General features: G+C 55.7%; 2 protein-coding genes across 6 annotated transcripts in view; both read left to right on the plus strand.

Annotated features, from left to right (window-relative positions):
- NFKBIB (NFKB inhibitor beta) overlaps positions 1-330 on the plus strand; it is a gene marked incomplete at both ends in the record, with an annotated part of 3,032 nt that extends 2,702 nt beyond the window's left edge. The window contains one exon of the mRNA XM_083877147.1: positions 262-330. Within this exon, the coding sequence (XP_083733273.1) occupies positions 262-330 (69 nt within the window). The remainder of the gene's footprint in view (positions 1-261) is intronic.
- A 360-nt stretch (positions 331-690) lies between these two features.
- PAK4 (p21 (RAC1) activated kinase 4) lies at positions 691-14,259 on the plus strand. 5 transcript variants are annotated; one of them, XM_083877337.1, is made up of 10 exons: positions 691-732; positions 1,030-1,104; positions 4,101-4,317; positions 5,705-6,163; positions 8,551-8,955; positions 10,051-10,184; positions 11,262-11,388; positions 12,042-12,167; positions 13,707-13,841; positions 13,966-14,259. In XM_083877337.1, the coding sequence occupies exons 3-10, from the start codon at positions 4,117-4,119 to the stop codon at positions 14,119-14,121; spliced, it is 1,743 nt and encodes a 580-aa protein (XP_083733463.1). In that variant the 5' UTR covers positions 691-732; positions 1,030-1,104; positions 4,101-4,116; the 3' UTR covers positions 14,122-14,259. The 5 variants fall into 5 exon arrangements, with proteins under 5 accessions (XP_083733463.1, XP_083733462.1, XP_083733461.1 ...); XM_083877336.1 differs by lacking the exon at positions 691-732 and adding an exon at positions 739-855; XM_083877335.1 differs by lacking the exon at positions 691-732 and having other exon boundaries at positions 863-1,104.
- Positions 14,260-14,944: the final 685 nt, after the last annotated feature.

Below are 14,944 nucleotides of genomic sequence, written 5' to 3' on the forward strand. Positions count from 1 at the left end.
TAGGGGGGAATTGGGGGACATAGAATCGGGTTTGGGGGATGGAGGAGCCGCCCTGGGGCTGGGGAGGGGAAAGGGAGACAATTTAGGGGGAAATTGGGGGGTTTTGGGGGGTTTGGGGGATGGAGGAGCCGGTTCAGGGGAGGGTTGGGGTGTTTGGGGGACACAGAACCGACTCAGGGGGAATTTGGGGGCACACAAAACCGGTTCAGGGGGATTTGTAAACGCGGAGGACTTTGACGGGAAAACATTCACTCACCGCAGCGGGGCAGGAAGGCGGCGGCCGCCCTGAGCGCGGCGAGAAGCGCCATTTCCGAGGCTCTGAAGGGGTAAAACTCGCGGTGAGAAGCGGAGAAGGAACCGGGAGGTCACGGCGGCACCGGAGGCCTCGCCTTCCCCTCAGCGCGCCGCCATCTTACCCGCCTCCCAGCGCGCCGCGCCGTGATTGGATAAACAACATGCCAATCTCCCTTTACCGCGCTCTGATTGGTCACTCTCCTCTTAATCCCGCCCCGTCGCTGAAAACCATGCAAACCTTCCCCTTAACAGCCACTTCCGCTTTAAACCACGCCCATTCATATCCCGCCCACTCTAAGCCACGCCTCTTTTTCCATATATGGAGCAACACGAGCCAATCATTGTCCGTATATTGTAAGTCACGCCCACTGTGGGCGGGGCTTGCAGCGCGCGTGGGAGGACCCGGATGTGCCCGGCTCCCAAAATGGCGGCGGCCGAGTGAGGCCTGAGGGGACCCGGGAGGGGCTCGGGGGTCCCGGGCGGGAATTTGGGGCTTTTTGGGGCTCAAAAACCTCCAAAAATCAAATATTTCTTAAATAATGGAGGTGGGAGGGGTAAAAAGTGAATTTGGGGGGGGTTTGAGGCTTCTAAAATACCCCTATGGGGGGGGTGGGAACAGCGTTGGGAAAAGTTTGGAATTCTCGGGATAAAACTTCTAAAAATGCCCTAAAAATATCTCAAAAAACAGCAAAAAAGGGTCTTTCTCCTCAGGAAATCCCCGTTTTTTCCCCGCAGAACTTTTCCCGGAGGGGCCGGAACGCGGAGCTGAAACAGGAAAAGTTTTTTTATTTTTTCCCCTTTCGGTGAAAGGTAAGAAAATTAATTCTTTAAATTTGTTTATCTTTATTTATTTTTATCCTGCGGGGATTTTAAAGGGTCTTCTCTTTATCCAGCTCTGGGATTTGGGATTTTATATTTATTTTTCTTGTGGATTTTGAGGGTTTTTTGGGGATTTTTTTAAGGAATATCCTTAAAAAACTCTTTAAAAACAAAGTTTTTCCACCAATTTCGTTGTAAAAAGGAGGAAAAAAAATCAGAAAATCCGGATTTGAGTTTTTAATTGTGGTTTTTTTCTTGTAATTTAGTGGATTCTTAGAGAATTTAGTGGATTTTTAAGATAATTTAGTGGATTTTTAGATAATTAATGGTTAAAAATCGGATTTATCGACGGGGAAAAGCCCCAAATGGGCCAAAATTTTGAAATTTTGGGGGTAAAAAGTTGGAATTTTTTGGGATTTGGGTTGTTTTGTTTGAATGGGATGGTCCTTAATTGGTTAATTGGTTATTAATTAGTTAATTAATTAAATTTCTTCACCCCGAGCTGGAGATTCCCGAGGTTCTTTCCTTCCCCCACTTTTTTTTATTTCTTTATTTTATTATAATTTTTCCCCTTTTTCCCCCCTTTTTTTTAATTTTTATTTTATTTTTTTTTATTATTTCCCCCCTTTTTTCTGTACTTTAATGTTTATTTTACTTTTATTTTTCCCCCTTTTTTTTTATTTCTTCCCACTTTTTTATTTTAATTCTTTTATTTTCCCCCCTTTTTTCTTTTTCCCCACTTTTTAATTCTTATTTTCTTTAATTTTTTTTATTTTTCCCCCCACTTTTTTATTTTTTCTTTTTATTTATTTTTTCCTACCTTTTTTTAAATTTTTATGTTTTTTTTTTTATTATTTTCCCCTACTTTTTTTTATTTTTCCTTTTTATTTTTTTTATTGCTCCCTTTTTTTATTTTTTCCCCCGCTTTGTTGTTGTTGTTTGTTTTTTTTTTTAATTTTTATTTTATTCTATTCCCTCCCCTTTTTTATTTTATGTTTTATTTTATTTTATTTTTATTTTTCGAGTGAACTTTCACATTCCCCCTCAACCCTTTGAGGTTCCTCTGGGGGGTCAAAGGGCAACAAATTCTCCTCCTTTTCCTCCTTTTTCTCCTCCTTTTCCTCCTTTTTCTCCTCCTTTTCCTCTTCCTTTTCTCCTCCTCCAGCAAATCCAGCCCGGCCAGTTCAGCCCCAATTCCCTGGGAATTCCTGGGGGAATTTGGGGGAAAATAGGAGAAATTTTAGGGAAAAATACGAGAAATTTTAGGGGGAAAATACAAGAGATTTTAGAGAGAAAATATGAGAAATTTTAGGGAGAAAATACAAGAAATTTTAGGGTTTTTTTGGGGTAAAATCCAGTGGATTTCTGCGTTTTCTGGCTGACCTGGATCATCCTCAGACCTTTCCCAGTGGAAATATTTGGGAAAAATCAGAAAAAAACCCCCAAATACAGCAAATTTTTTGCAGCTTTTTTGCAGATTTTTTTGCAGATTTTTTGCAGATTTTTTTGCAGATTTTTTGCAGATTTTTTTGCCAATTTTTTGCAGATTTTTTGCAGATTTTATTTATGGGATTTTTTTTTTTTGGGGGGGGGGGGGGGCTGATCTCATCCATCCCAACAATTTTTCCAATTTATTTTGTTCTGACAGAGGGATTTGGGGTCTGATCCCATTCCTGGTCCCACTTCCCATCTCTCTCCTCCTGACCTTCATGTTTTTTGTCCCCATCCCATTCCCAGGACTGGATTTCAGGACTTGTTTCTCTTCCCAGAACTGGATTTTGGGCTCTGATCCCATTCCCAGGGCTGGATTTTGGGGTCTGATCCCATTCCCAGGGCTGGATTTTGGGGTCTGATCCCATTCCCAGGGCTGGATTTTGGGCTCTGATCCCATTCCCAGGACTGGATTTTGGGCTCTGATCCCATTCCCAGGACTGGATTTCGGGCTCTGATCCCATTCCCAGAACTGGATTTTGGGCTCTGATCCCATTCCCAGGGCTGGATTTTGGGCTCTGATCCCATTCCCAGGGCTGGATTTTGGGCTCTGGTGCCCATGTCTGTCTCTCTCCCCCTGACCCCGAGGTTTTTCCCCCCAATCCCATTCCCAGGGCTGGATTTTGGGGTCTGTTCCTCTTCCTAGAACTGGATTTTGGGGCCAAATCCTCTTCCTAAGACAGGATTTCAGAGTTTTATCTCATTCCTGGTCTCACATCCCATCTCCCTCACCCCTAACCCTGAGGTTTTTCTCCTCAATCCCATTCCCAGAACTGGATTTCAGGACTTGTTTCTCTTCCCAGGATTGGATTTTGGGGTCTGATCCCATTCCTAGGGCTGGATTTTTTCCCCCAAATCCCACTCCCAGGGCTGGATTTCAGGCTCTGATTTCACTCCCAGGGCTGGATTTGGGGCCACGTTCTCCAAGAAGAAGAAGCGAGTGTGTTTTGGGTCCTGATCCTGTTACCAGAACTGGATTTTTTACCCCCAAATCCCATTCCCAGGGCTGGATTTCAGGGCTCTGATTTCACTCCCAGGGCTGGATTTTTTACCCCAAATCTCACTCCCAGGGCTGGATTTCAGGGCTCTGATTTCACTCCCAGGGCTGGATTTGGGGCCGTGTTCTCCAAGAAGAAGCAGCGAGTGGAGATCTCTGCCCCGTCCCTTTTCTAAAACAGGAATTTTTAACCCAAATCCCACTCCCAGAACTGGATTTCAGGGCTCTGATTTCACTCCCAGGGCTGGATTTGGGGCCATGTTCTCCAAGAAGAAGCAGCGGGTGGAGATCTCAGCCCCGTCCCTTTTCTAAAACAGGAATTTTTAACCCAAATCCCACTCCCAGGAGCTCACCCCGGGCCATGTTCTCCAAGAAGAAGAAGCGGGTGGAGATCTCAGCCCCCTCCAATTTCGAGCACCGTGTCCACACGGGGTACAGGATCTCAGGGCTCTGATTTCACTCCCAGGGCTGGATTTTTTACCCCCAATCCCATTCCCAGGACCCCACCCCAGGCCATGTTCTCCAAGAAGAAGAAGCGAGTGGAGATCTCAGCCCCCTCCAATTTCGAGCACCGAGTCCACACCGGGTACGACCCGTCGGAGCAGCGTTTCACGGGGCTGCCCCGGCAGTGGCAGGGGCTGCTGGAGGAGAGCGCCCGCCGGCCCAAGCCCCTCGTGGACCCCGCCTGTATCACGGCCCTCAGGGGGGTTCACAAGGTATGGGGGGGTTTGGGGGGCTTTGAGGGGGATTTGGGGGGGATTTGGGACAGTTTGGGGGGATTTGGGGGGGATTTAGGGGGGATTTGGAGGGAATTCAGGAGTTGCCCCTGGTGGACCCCGCCTGCATCACTGCCCTGAGAGGGGTTCATAAGGTATGGGGGGGAGAAATAGGGGATTTTGGGGGGATTTGGGGGGATTTGGGACAGTTTGGGGGGATTTAGGGGGGATTTGGGGGGGTTTTGGGCAGAATTCAGGAGTATTTTGGGGAAGTCGGGGGAAATTCGGGAGCATTTGGGAGTTTGGGAGATTTGGGGAATTTGGGGGGGGAATCAGGAGAATTCAGGAATTCAGGAGTCTTGGGGAGTTTGGGGGCATTTGAGGAATTCAGGAGTATTTGGGGATTCAGGAGATTTGGGAGATTTGGGAGCCTTGGGGAATTCAGGGGCATTTGGGAATTCGGGAGAATTGGGGGTTTGGGAGACTTGGGGGTTTGGGGGGGATTTAGGGGGAATTTGGGGGGAATTCAGGAGTTGCCCCTCGTGGACCCCGCCTGCATCACGGCCCTGAGGGGGGTTCATAAGGTGAGGGGGGCTTTGGGGGGGCTTTGGGGGTGTTTGGGGGGGCTTTGGGGGTGTTGGGGGGGATTTTGGGGGGGTTTGAGGGGAATTCAGGGGGATTTGGGGGTGCAGGAGAATTTGGGAGTTTGGGAGCCTTGGGGAATTCAGGGGGAAGTCAGGAGAATTTGGGAATTCAGAGGGAATTTGGGAGATTTGGGTAATTCGGGAGCATTTGGGGATTTGGGAATTCGGGAGAATTTGGGGATTTGGGAGTCTTGGGGAATTCAGGGGGAATTTGGGAAACTGGAGGAAATTTGGGAGTATTTGGTGAATTTGGGAGCCTTGGGGAATTCAGGAGCATTTGGGGAATTGGGGAGAATTTGGGAATTGGGGAGATTGGGAAATTTGGGAGCATTTGGGAATTCAGGAGCTTTGGGGAATTTGGGAGCATTTGGGAAATTCGGGAACCTTGGGGAATTTGGGAGCCTTGGGGATTTGAGAGGGAATTTGGGAGTCTTGGGGAATTCAGGGGAGAATTTGGGATCCTTTGGGAACTCAGAAAATTTTGGGATCTGGAACCCCCTCCCACCCAAAAACCCCCCTCCCACCCCCTCCCACCCTCCCATAACTCATTTTTTGGTCTCTGAATCCCCCCCCTCTCCCCTCTCCCCACATTCCCCTCCCCTTTCACCCACCCCATATCATTTTCCTGTTGTTTTGTTTTATTTTATTTTATTTTATTTTATTTTATTTTATTTTATTTTATTTTATTTTATTTTATTTTATTTTATTTTATTTTATTTTATTTTTCCCCCTCCCTCCCACAGCCCATCGTGCGCGGCTCCAAGTCCCCGCAGGAGGGGGCGCTGTCCTGGCTCCTGGAGGGGCTCGAGGCGGTTTCTGTGTCTCGTTCCAACTCCCTGCGCCGGGCCAGCCCCCCCTGCCCCGCCCGGGAGCCCCCCGAGAACGGCCTGAGCCCCCCAAACCCCCCCCAGGGGGGGCAGAGCCCCCCGCCCCGCAAACCCGCGGCCGCCAGGGGCAGGAGGGACCCCCCGGCTCATCCCCAGCCCGGGGGTCGCCCCAAATCCAGCTCGGGAGGGGAGGGGCCCCCCAAAGCCCCCCCGGGGCGGGAGCAGCGGCCGCTGTCGGGGCCGGAGCTGAGACCCCCCGAGGGGCCCCCCGGGGAGGGGGCGACCAGGACGGCGGCGCCGGGGCCGGGCCGGCCCTTCCACACCTTTCCCCGGGCTGAGAGCCAGCCGGGGGCTGCCCGGGGGGGCCCTGCCCAGGTAAAGGGGCTGGGGGCTGCTCTCATCCTCTTTGGGGGCTTCTTGGGGCTGGGGGCTGCTCTCATCCTCTTTGGGGGCTTCTTGGGGCTTCTCTGTCCTCCTCAGGGGCTTCTTGGGGCTGGGGGCTTCTCTGTCCTCCTCTTTGGGGGCTTCTTGGGGCTGGGGGCTTCTCTGTCCTCCTCGGGGGCTTCTTGGGGCTGGGGGCTTCTCTGTCCTCCTCTTTGGGGGCTTCTTGGGGCTGGGGGCTTCTCTGTCCTCCTCCTCGGGGGCTTCTTGGGGCTGGGGGCTTCTCTGTCCTCCTCCTCGGGGGCTTCTTGGGGCTGGGGGCTTCTCTGTCCTCCTCTTTGGGGGCTTCTTGGGGCTGGGGGCTTCTCTGTCCTCCTCCTCGGGGGCTTCTTGGGGCTGGGGGCTGCTCTCCCCTCCTCAGGGGCTTCTTGGGGCTGGGGGCTTCTCTCATCCTCTTTGGGGGCTTTTTCTGCTCTTGTTGTGTTCTTCTTCTGGGGCTGGGGGCTGCTCTCCCCTCCTCAGGAGCTTCTGGGGCTGGGGGCTGCTCTCCCCTCCTCAGGGGCTTCTGGGGCTGGGGGCTTCTCTCATCCTCTTCAGGGGCTTCTTGGGGCTTCTCTGTCCTCCTCGGGGGCTTTTTTTGCTCTTGTTGCTGTTCTGCGGTGGGTTTTGGGCTCTTTTTATTTGTGGGGTCTTGTGGTTTGAGGGGATTAACAGCAGCTTCTTTTCCTGAGGTCACATCCTGGGGTCTGGGGTGGTTTTCTCTTCTTCTTCTGTTTTTTTTCTTGTTCTTGTTCTTTTTCTTTTTCTGCTTCTTCTTTTGCTTCTTTTTCTTCTTGGTTTCCTCTCCTTTTTCTGCTTCTTCTTCTTTTGCTGCTTTTTCTTCTTCTGCTGCTTCTTGTTCTTCTAATTCTTGTTCTTCTAAATCTTCTAAATCTTGTTCTTGTTTTTCTTCTTGGTTTTTTTTTTTTTCTTCTTTTGCTGCTGCTGCTTCTTTTTTCTTCTTCTTCTCATCGTCTTTTTCTGGTTTTTATTCTTCTTCTTGCTCTTGTTGCTCTTCTGGAGTGGGATTTTATGCTCTTTTTATTTGTGGGGTTCTTGTGGTTTGTGGGGAGCAGCAGCAGCTTCTTTCCCTGGGGTTACAGCCTTGGGCTTGGAGTGGTTTTCTCTTCTTGTTCTCCTTCTTCTGCTTCTTCTTCTGCTTCTTCTTCATCATCATCTTCTTCCTCTTTTTCTGCTTCTATTTCTTGTTGTGGTTTCCTCTTCTGCTTCTTCTTTTTCTTCTTCTTCTCCTGTTCCTTCCTCCCTGCTGTGCTTGTCCTTTCCTCCCTCAGCAGCAGCTGCTCTGCTCCTCTTCCTCCTTCTGCTTCATCTTCCTCATTCTGCTCCTCTTCCTCCTTCTGCTGCTCTTCCTCCCCGGGAGCTGCTCCTCTTCCTCGCCGCTTTCCTTGTCCCAGTTGGGAAAATTGGGGTGTCCTGAAGGTCACGGGTTCTGTGCTTCCTCCTGGTGTTGTGTCTGTGGGAGAGTCTCTTCCTCCTCCTCCTCTTCCTCTTCCTTCTCCTCCTCTTCATCTTCCTCTTCTTCCTCCTCCTTTTCTTCCTTTTTCTCTTCCTCCTTCTCCTACTCTTCCTCCTCCTCCCACTCTTCCTTCTCCCCTTCCTCGTCCTCGTCCTCCTCCATCTCCTCCTCCTCCTCTTCCTCCTCTTCCTCCTCCTCCTCTTCTTGTTCTTTCTTTTCCTCCTCCATCTCCTTCATCTCCTCCTCCTCCTCAGCCTCCTCCTTCTTCTCCTCCTCCTCCTTTTCTTTTTCTTCCTCTTCTTCCTGGTGTTCTTCCTCTTCTTCCTCCTTCTCTTCTTGTTCCTCCTTTTGTTTTTTTTTCCTCTTATTTTTCTTCCTCATGTTCTTCCTCTTCTTCTTCTTCCTCCTCCTCTTCTTCTTTCTCCTCCTCCTCTTCTTCCTCCTCCTCTTCTTCGTCCTCCTTTTCTTCTTCCTTCTCTTGTTCTTCTTCTTTTTCTCTTCTTTGTCTTGTTCCTCCTCCTCCATCTCCTTGCCTTCCTCCTCCATCTCCTCCTCCTCCATCTCCTCCTCATCCTCTTCCTCCTTCTTCATCTCCTCCTCCTCCTCCTCCTCTTCCTCTTCTTCTTCCTCCTGTTCTTCTTGTTATTCCTCCTCTTCTTCTTTTTCCTCTTCTTCTTCTTCTTCTTCCTTGTCTTCTTCCTGTTCTTCCTTGTGTTCTTCTTCCTCCTCCTCCTCCTCCTCCTCCATCTCCTCATCCTCTTCTTCCTCCTTCTTCATCTCCTCCTCCTCCTCCATCTCCTCCTCCTCTTCCTCTCATCCCCACGATATTTCCAGGGACCGACCCTTTTCTCCCCTGTCCCCACAGGCGACAACGGTGACAACAACGAACGGCCCCGTCCCCTCAGCCCCTCCTGGCCCCTCGCAGGCCCCCGGCCCTCCCCGCCCCAAAGCCCCGGAGCCTCCTCACCCTCCTCCTCCTCCTCCTCCTCCTCCTCCTGCTGCTGCTGCTGCCCTGGACCCTCCCCGTGTCCCTGTCCCCTCCTCGGGGGGCTGCGGCCCCCAGCGCGTGTCCCACGAGCAGTTCCGGGCGGCCCTGCAGATGGTGGTGGACCCCGGGGACCCCCGCAGTTACCTGGACAATTTCATCAAGATCGGGGAGGGCTCCACGGGCGTGGTGTGCATCGCCACCGTGCGCGGCTCGGGCCAGCTCGTGGCCGTCAAGAAAATGGACCTGCGCAAGCAGCAGAGGAGGGAGCTGCTCTTCAACGAGGTGGGGAGGGACTGGGGGGTCGTTTGGGGATGTCTGGGGGGGTTTGGGGATGTCTGGAGGGGTTTGGGGGCAGCTGGAGGGGTTTGGGGGTGATTTGGGGGGGTTTGGGGGCAATTTGGGGGGTTTGGGGGCGACTTGGGGGGAGTTTGGGGGTGATTTGGGGGGATTTGGAGGGGTTTGGGGATGTCTGGAGGGGTTTGGGGACAGCTGGAGGGGTTTGGGGGTGTCTGGAGGGGGTTTGGGGGCAGCTGGAGGGGTTTGGAGGCAATTTGGGGGGTTGGGGAGGTCTGGAGGGGTTTGGAGGCAATTGGGGGGGTTTGGGGATGTCTGGGGGGGGGTTTGGGGATGTCTGGGGGGGGGTTTGGGGGTGATTGGGGGGGTTTGGGGGCAACTTGGAGGGGTTTGGGGATGGCTGGAGGGGTTTGGGGGTGTCTGGAGGGGGTTTGGGGGCAACTTGGGGGGGTTTGGGGAGGTCTGGAGGGGTTTGGGGATGGCTGGAGGGGTTTGGGGGTGTCTGGAGGGGGTTTGGGGGCAACTTGGGGGGATTTGGGGATGGCTGGAGGGGTTTGGGGGCAACTTGGGGGGATTTGGGGATGGCTGGAGGGGCTTTGGAGACACCTGGAAGAGCTTGGGGACCCCTTAAGAGCCTTGGGGGCCTCTTGAGGAGCCTGAGGACCTCCTGAAGGCCTTGGGGACCCCTCAAAGCCCCTCCAGCACCTCTCAGTGACCCACCCAGGGACCCCTGGGGACAATCCCAGTGTCCCTGTCCCCATGTCCCCATGTCCCCTGTCCCCTGTCCCCTGTCCCTCAGGTGGTGATCATGAGGGACCCCTGGGGACAATCCCAGTGTCCCACCCGTGTCCCCTGTCCCCCTCAGGTGGTGATCATGCGGGACCACCAGCACGAGAACCCTCTCGGTGACCCCCCAGGGACCCCTGGGGACAATCCCAGCCCTGTCCCCATGTCCCCATGTCCCCTGTCCCTGTCCCCCCTCAGGTGGTGATCATGAGGGACCACCAGGGACCCTTTGGGGACAATCCCAGCCCTGTCCCCATGTCCCCATGTCCCCTGTCTGTGTCCCCTGTCCCCCCTCAGGTGGTGATCATGCGGGACCACCAGCACGAGAACGTGGTGGAGATGTACAACAGTTACCTGGTGGGGGACGAGCTCTGGGTGGTCATGGAGTTCCTGGAGGGGGGAGCCCTCACCGACATCGTCACCCACACCAGGTCAGGACAGGGGACAGGGGACAGGGGGGGACAGGGAGTGGCACTGGGGACAGGGGGTGGCACTGGGGACGGGGGGGGGACAGGGGACAGGGGGTGGCACTAGGGACAGGGGGTGGGACAGGGGACAGGGGGGACAGGGGACAGAGAGTGGTACTGGGGACAGGGGGTGACACTGGGGACAGCGGGTGACACAGGGGACAGGGAGTGGCACAGGGGACAGGGGGTGGCACAGGGACAGGGGGGGACAGGGGACAGGGAGTGGCACTGGGGACAGGGGTGACACTGGGGACGGGGGGGACAGGGGCCAGGGAGTTGGCAGAGGTGACAGGGAGGTGGCAGAGGTGACAGGGGGTGGCACTGGGGACAGGAGGGTGGCACTGGGGACAGGGGACAGGGGGTGGCACAGGGGACAGGGGGGTGGCAGAGGTGACAGGGAGGTGGTAGAGGTGACAAGGAGGTGGCAGAGGTGACAGAGGTGGTGGCAGAGGTGGCAGGGAGGTGACAAAGAGGTGGCAGGGCGGTGACAGAGGTGCCACGGCGATGCCAGGTGGGTGACAGAAGTGGCAGAGGTGACAGGGCAGTGACAAGGCAGTGACAGGGAGGTGACAGGTCCCAGGGAGGTCCCAGGGAGGTGACAAAGGTGACAAATGCCACCCCCAGGATGTCGGAGGAGCAGATCGCCGCCGTGTGCCGCTCGGTGCTGCCAGGGGGGGACAGGGCAGTGACAGGGCAGTGTCAGGGAGGTGACAGAGGTCCCAGGGAGGTGACAGAGGTGACAATGGTGTCCCCAGGATGTCGGAGGAGCAGATCGCCGCCGTGTGCCGCTCGGTGCTGCCAGGGGGGTGACAGGGGGGTGGCAGGGCAGTGTCAGGGAGGTGACAGAGGTGTCAGGGGACCCAGGGAGGTGACAGAGGTGACAAATGCCACCCCCAGGATGTCGGAGGAGCAGATCGCCGCCGTGTGCCGCTCGGTGCTGCCGGGGGGGGACAGGGCAGTGACAGGGCAGTGACAGGGCAGTGTCAGGGCAGTGTCAGGGAGGTGACAGAGGTGACAGGACAGTGACATTGGTGTCCCCAGGATGTCGGAGGAGCAGATCGCCGCCGTGTGCCGCTCGGTGCTCCGCGCTCTCGCCGTGCTCCACGCCCAGGGCGTCATCCACCGCGACATCAAGAGCGACTCCATCCTCCTCACGCACGACGGGCGGGTAGGAAACCCCCCAAAAAACACCCCAAAAAAACCCCCAAAAAACATCCCAAAAAAACCTCCCCAAAAAAAACCCCAAAAAACCTCCAAAAATCCCCCAAAACACCCAAAAAAAACCCCCAAAAAAACCCAAAACACTCCCGAAAAAAACACCCCCAAAAAACCCCAAAACCCCCCAAAAAACCCCCAAAAGCCCCCCCAAAAAAACCAAAAAAAACCCCAAAAAACCCCCCAAAAACCACCCCAAAAAACCCCAAAACACCCCCAAAAAACCACCCCAAAACCACCCCAAAATCCCCAAATAAACCCCCCAAAAACCCCCCAAAAAACCAAAAAAACACCCCAAAAACACCCCAAACACCCCCTAAAAAAAAACCCAAAACACCCCAAAAAAACCCCAAAACACCCCCCAAAACCTCCCAAGAACCTCCCAAAAAACCTCCAAAACACCCAAAAAAATCCCCAAAAACCCTCCAAAACCCCCCAAAAAACACCCCCAGAAAACCCCCCCAAACCCCCCCAAAAAACCTCCAAAACGCCCCAAAAAACACCCCAAAATCCCCAAAAAAACCCAAAAAGACCCCCAAAAATCCCCCCAAAAACCCCAAAACCCTCAGGGACCCCTCCCCACCTGACCCCGGCCCCCTTTGGCAGGTGAAGCTCTCAGATTTCGGGTTCTGTGCCCAAGTCAACAAGGAGGTGCCGCGACGCAAATCCCTGGTGGGGACCCCCTACTGGATGGCCCCAGAGCTCATCTCCCGCCTCCCCTACGGGCCAGAGGTGGGGCTGGGGGCTTGGGGGGTCCTGGGGGGCCTTAGGGGGTCTTTAGGGGGGGTTTGGGGTGGGTTTGGGGCACCCAGGGTGGGCTTGGAATGGGTTTGGGGTACCCAGAGGTGGGGCTGGGGGCTTTGGGGGTCCTGGGGGGCCTTAGGGGGTCTTTAGTGGGGGTTTGGGGTGGGTTTGGTGGGGTTGAGGTTGAGCTGTGGGTCACCAAGTTCAGCTTTACCCACCCTGAGGGGTCTTGGGGGGCACCCAGGGTGGGCTTGGAATGGGTTTGGGGTACCCAGAGGTGGGGCTGGGGGCTTGGGGGGTCCTGGGGGGCCTTAGGGGGTCTTTAGGGGGGGTTTGGGGTGGGTTTGGTGGGGTTGAGGTCGAGGTGTGGGTCGCCAAGATCAGCTTTACCCACCCTGAGGGGTCTTGGGGGGTTCCCAGGGTGGGTTTGGGGGTACCCAGAGGTGGGGCTGGGGGCTTGGGGGGTCCTGGGGGGCCTTAGGGGGTCTTTAGAGGGGGTTTGGGGTGTGTTTGGTGGGGTTGAGGTTGAGGTGTGGGTCGCCAAGTTCAGCTCTACCCACCCTGAGGGGTCTTGGGGGGAGATTGGGGTGGGTTTGGGGTACCCAGGGTGGGCTTGGAATGAGTTTGGGGTATCCAGGGTGGGTCTAGGGGTCCCCAGAGTTGGTTTGGGGGTGCCCAGGGTGGGTTTAGGGGTGCCCAGGGTGGTTTAGGGGTGCCCAGGATGATTTGGGGGTTCCTAAGGTGGGTTTAGGGTGCCCAGGGTGGGTTTGGGGGTGCCCAGGGTGGGTTTGGGGTCCCCAGGATGGTTTGGGGGTTCCCAGGGTTGGTTTGGGGTACCCAGGATGGGTTTGGGGTGCCCAGGGTGGGTTTAGGGGCACCCAAGGTGGGTTTAGGGTTTCCCAAGGTGGATTTAGGGTTGCTCAAGGTGGGTTTGGGGGTGCCCAGGGTGGGTTTGGGGGTCCCCAGAATTGGTTTGGGGGTGCCCAGGGTGGTCTAGGGGTGCCCAGGGTGGGTTTGGGGGTTCCCAGGGTGGGTTTAGGGTGCCCAGGGTGGGTTTGGGGTTTCCCAAGGTGGATTTAGGGTTACCCAGGATGGGTTTGGGGGTCCCCAGGATGAATTTAGGGGTGCCCAGGGTGGGTTTAGGGTTGCCCAGGGTGGGTTTGGGGGTCCCCAGGATGGTTTAGGGGTGCCCAAGGTGGGTTTAGGGTTCCCCAGGGTGGGTTTGGGGTACCCAGGGTGGGTTTAGGGGTGCCCAGGGTGGGTTTGGGGGTGCCCAGAATTGGTTTAGGGTTACCCAGGGTGAATTTAGGGGTGCCCAGGGTGGGTTTAGGGTTACCCAGGGTGGGTTTGGGGGTTCCCAAGGTGGGTTTGGGGGTCCCCAGGATGAGTTTTGGGGTCTCCAAGCGCCCTCCCCTCCTCACACCCCCCTCCTATCCATGCTGGCAGTCACAGGGCAGGTCTGAGCCATCCCCCCCTTCACCCCCTCCCCATTTTTGGGGCGCCCCCTCCCCTCCCCTCCCCTCCCAGGTGGACATCTGGTCTCTGGGCGTGATGGTCATCGAGATGGTGGACGGGGAACCCCCGTATTTCAACGAGCCCCCCCTGAAGGCCATGAAGCTGATCCGGGACAACCTGCCCCCCCGGCTCAAGAACGGCCACAAGGTACCCCCGGGGGTCCCCCCACCCCAACTGGGGGGTCTCTAACCCCATCGGGGGTCTCCCCGCCCCAATTGGGGGCTCCCCACCCCACAGGGGGTCTCTAACCCCCCAACCGTGCCCCCCACAGGTCTCCCCGTCCCTGAAGGGGTTTCTGGAGCGGATGTTGGTCAGGGACCCCTCGCAGAGGGCGAGCGCCCCCGAGCTGCTGCGTCACCCCTTCCTGGGGGTGGCGGGACCCCCGGCCTGCATCGTGCCCCTCATGAGGCAGCACCGCCTGCGCTGAGACCCCTCCTCAATTCGGGGAGACCCTCCGGGGCTCCTCCTCCTCGGTGGGACCCCTCCTCAATTCGGGGAGACCCCCTTTGGTCTCCTCCTCGGTGGGACCCCTCCTCAAATCAGGGAGACCCCCCGGGGCTCCTCCTCCTCGGTGGGACCCCTCCTCAAATGGGGGAGACCCCCCGGGGCTCCTGCTTCTCCTCGGTGGGACCCCTCCTCAAATGGGGGAGACCCCCTGGGCTCCTCCTCCTCCTCGGTGGGACCCCCCCAAAGACCCCTCCTCAATTTGGGGGAGTCTCCCCTGGGCTCCTCCTCCTCCTCGGTGGGACCCCTCCTCAATTCGGGGAGACCCCCTTTGGTCTCCTCCTTGGTGGGACCCCTCCTCAAATGGGGAGTCCCCCCTTGGCCTCCTCCTCCCCACTGGACCCCCCAAACTGGAACTGGAGCAGGACTGGGGTGACAATCCTGGGGGATGCTGGAGACCCCTCCCCAATTTGTACTACTGAGCTGAGGACCCCACGGCAGAGAATTTGGGGAGGGGGCCGAGCTGCTGTCCCAGAGATTTTGGGGGGGGGGTGCAGAGGCTCATTTTGGTGTCTTTCCCACCTTTTTTTGGGGAGACCCATTTTGGGGCATTTCCCCCCCTTTTTTTTTTTTTGTGGGTTTTTTTTTAGCTGAATCTTTTTTACCCATTTTTGGGCACTGTGGGGTATGAAGACCCCTCCCCTAAATCTCTCCATGAGGGGAGGGGTCTCCCCAACACTACAGCCCCCCCCCCCACACCACACACTACTGATTTTGGGGGGTGTATCCCCCCCCTCCCTCCCACC

Source organism: Zosterops lateralis (assembly GCF_965231275.1).
Source record: "Zosterops lateralis genome assembly, chromosome: 23".
Classification (NCBI taxonomy): Eukaryota; Metazoa; Chordata; class Aves; order Passeriformes; family Zosteropidae; genus Zosterops; species Zosterops lateralis.

Bases quoted from the DNA above. Each gene is read 5' to 3' on its own strand.
- PAK4 (XM_083877337.1), top strand. From the start codon at position 4,117: ATGTTCTCCAAGAAGAAGAAGCGAGTGGAGATCTCAGCCCCCTCCAAT. The intron at 4,318-5,704 runs GTATGGGGGGGT...TCCCTCCCACAG, and splicing joins CCCTCAGGGGGGTTCACAAG to CCCATCGTGCGCGGCTCCAA. The intron at 13,842-13,965 runs GTACCCCCGGGG...TGCCCCCCACAG, and splicing joins GGCTCAAGAACGGCCACAAG to GTCTCCCCGTCCCTGAAGGG.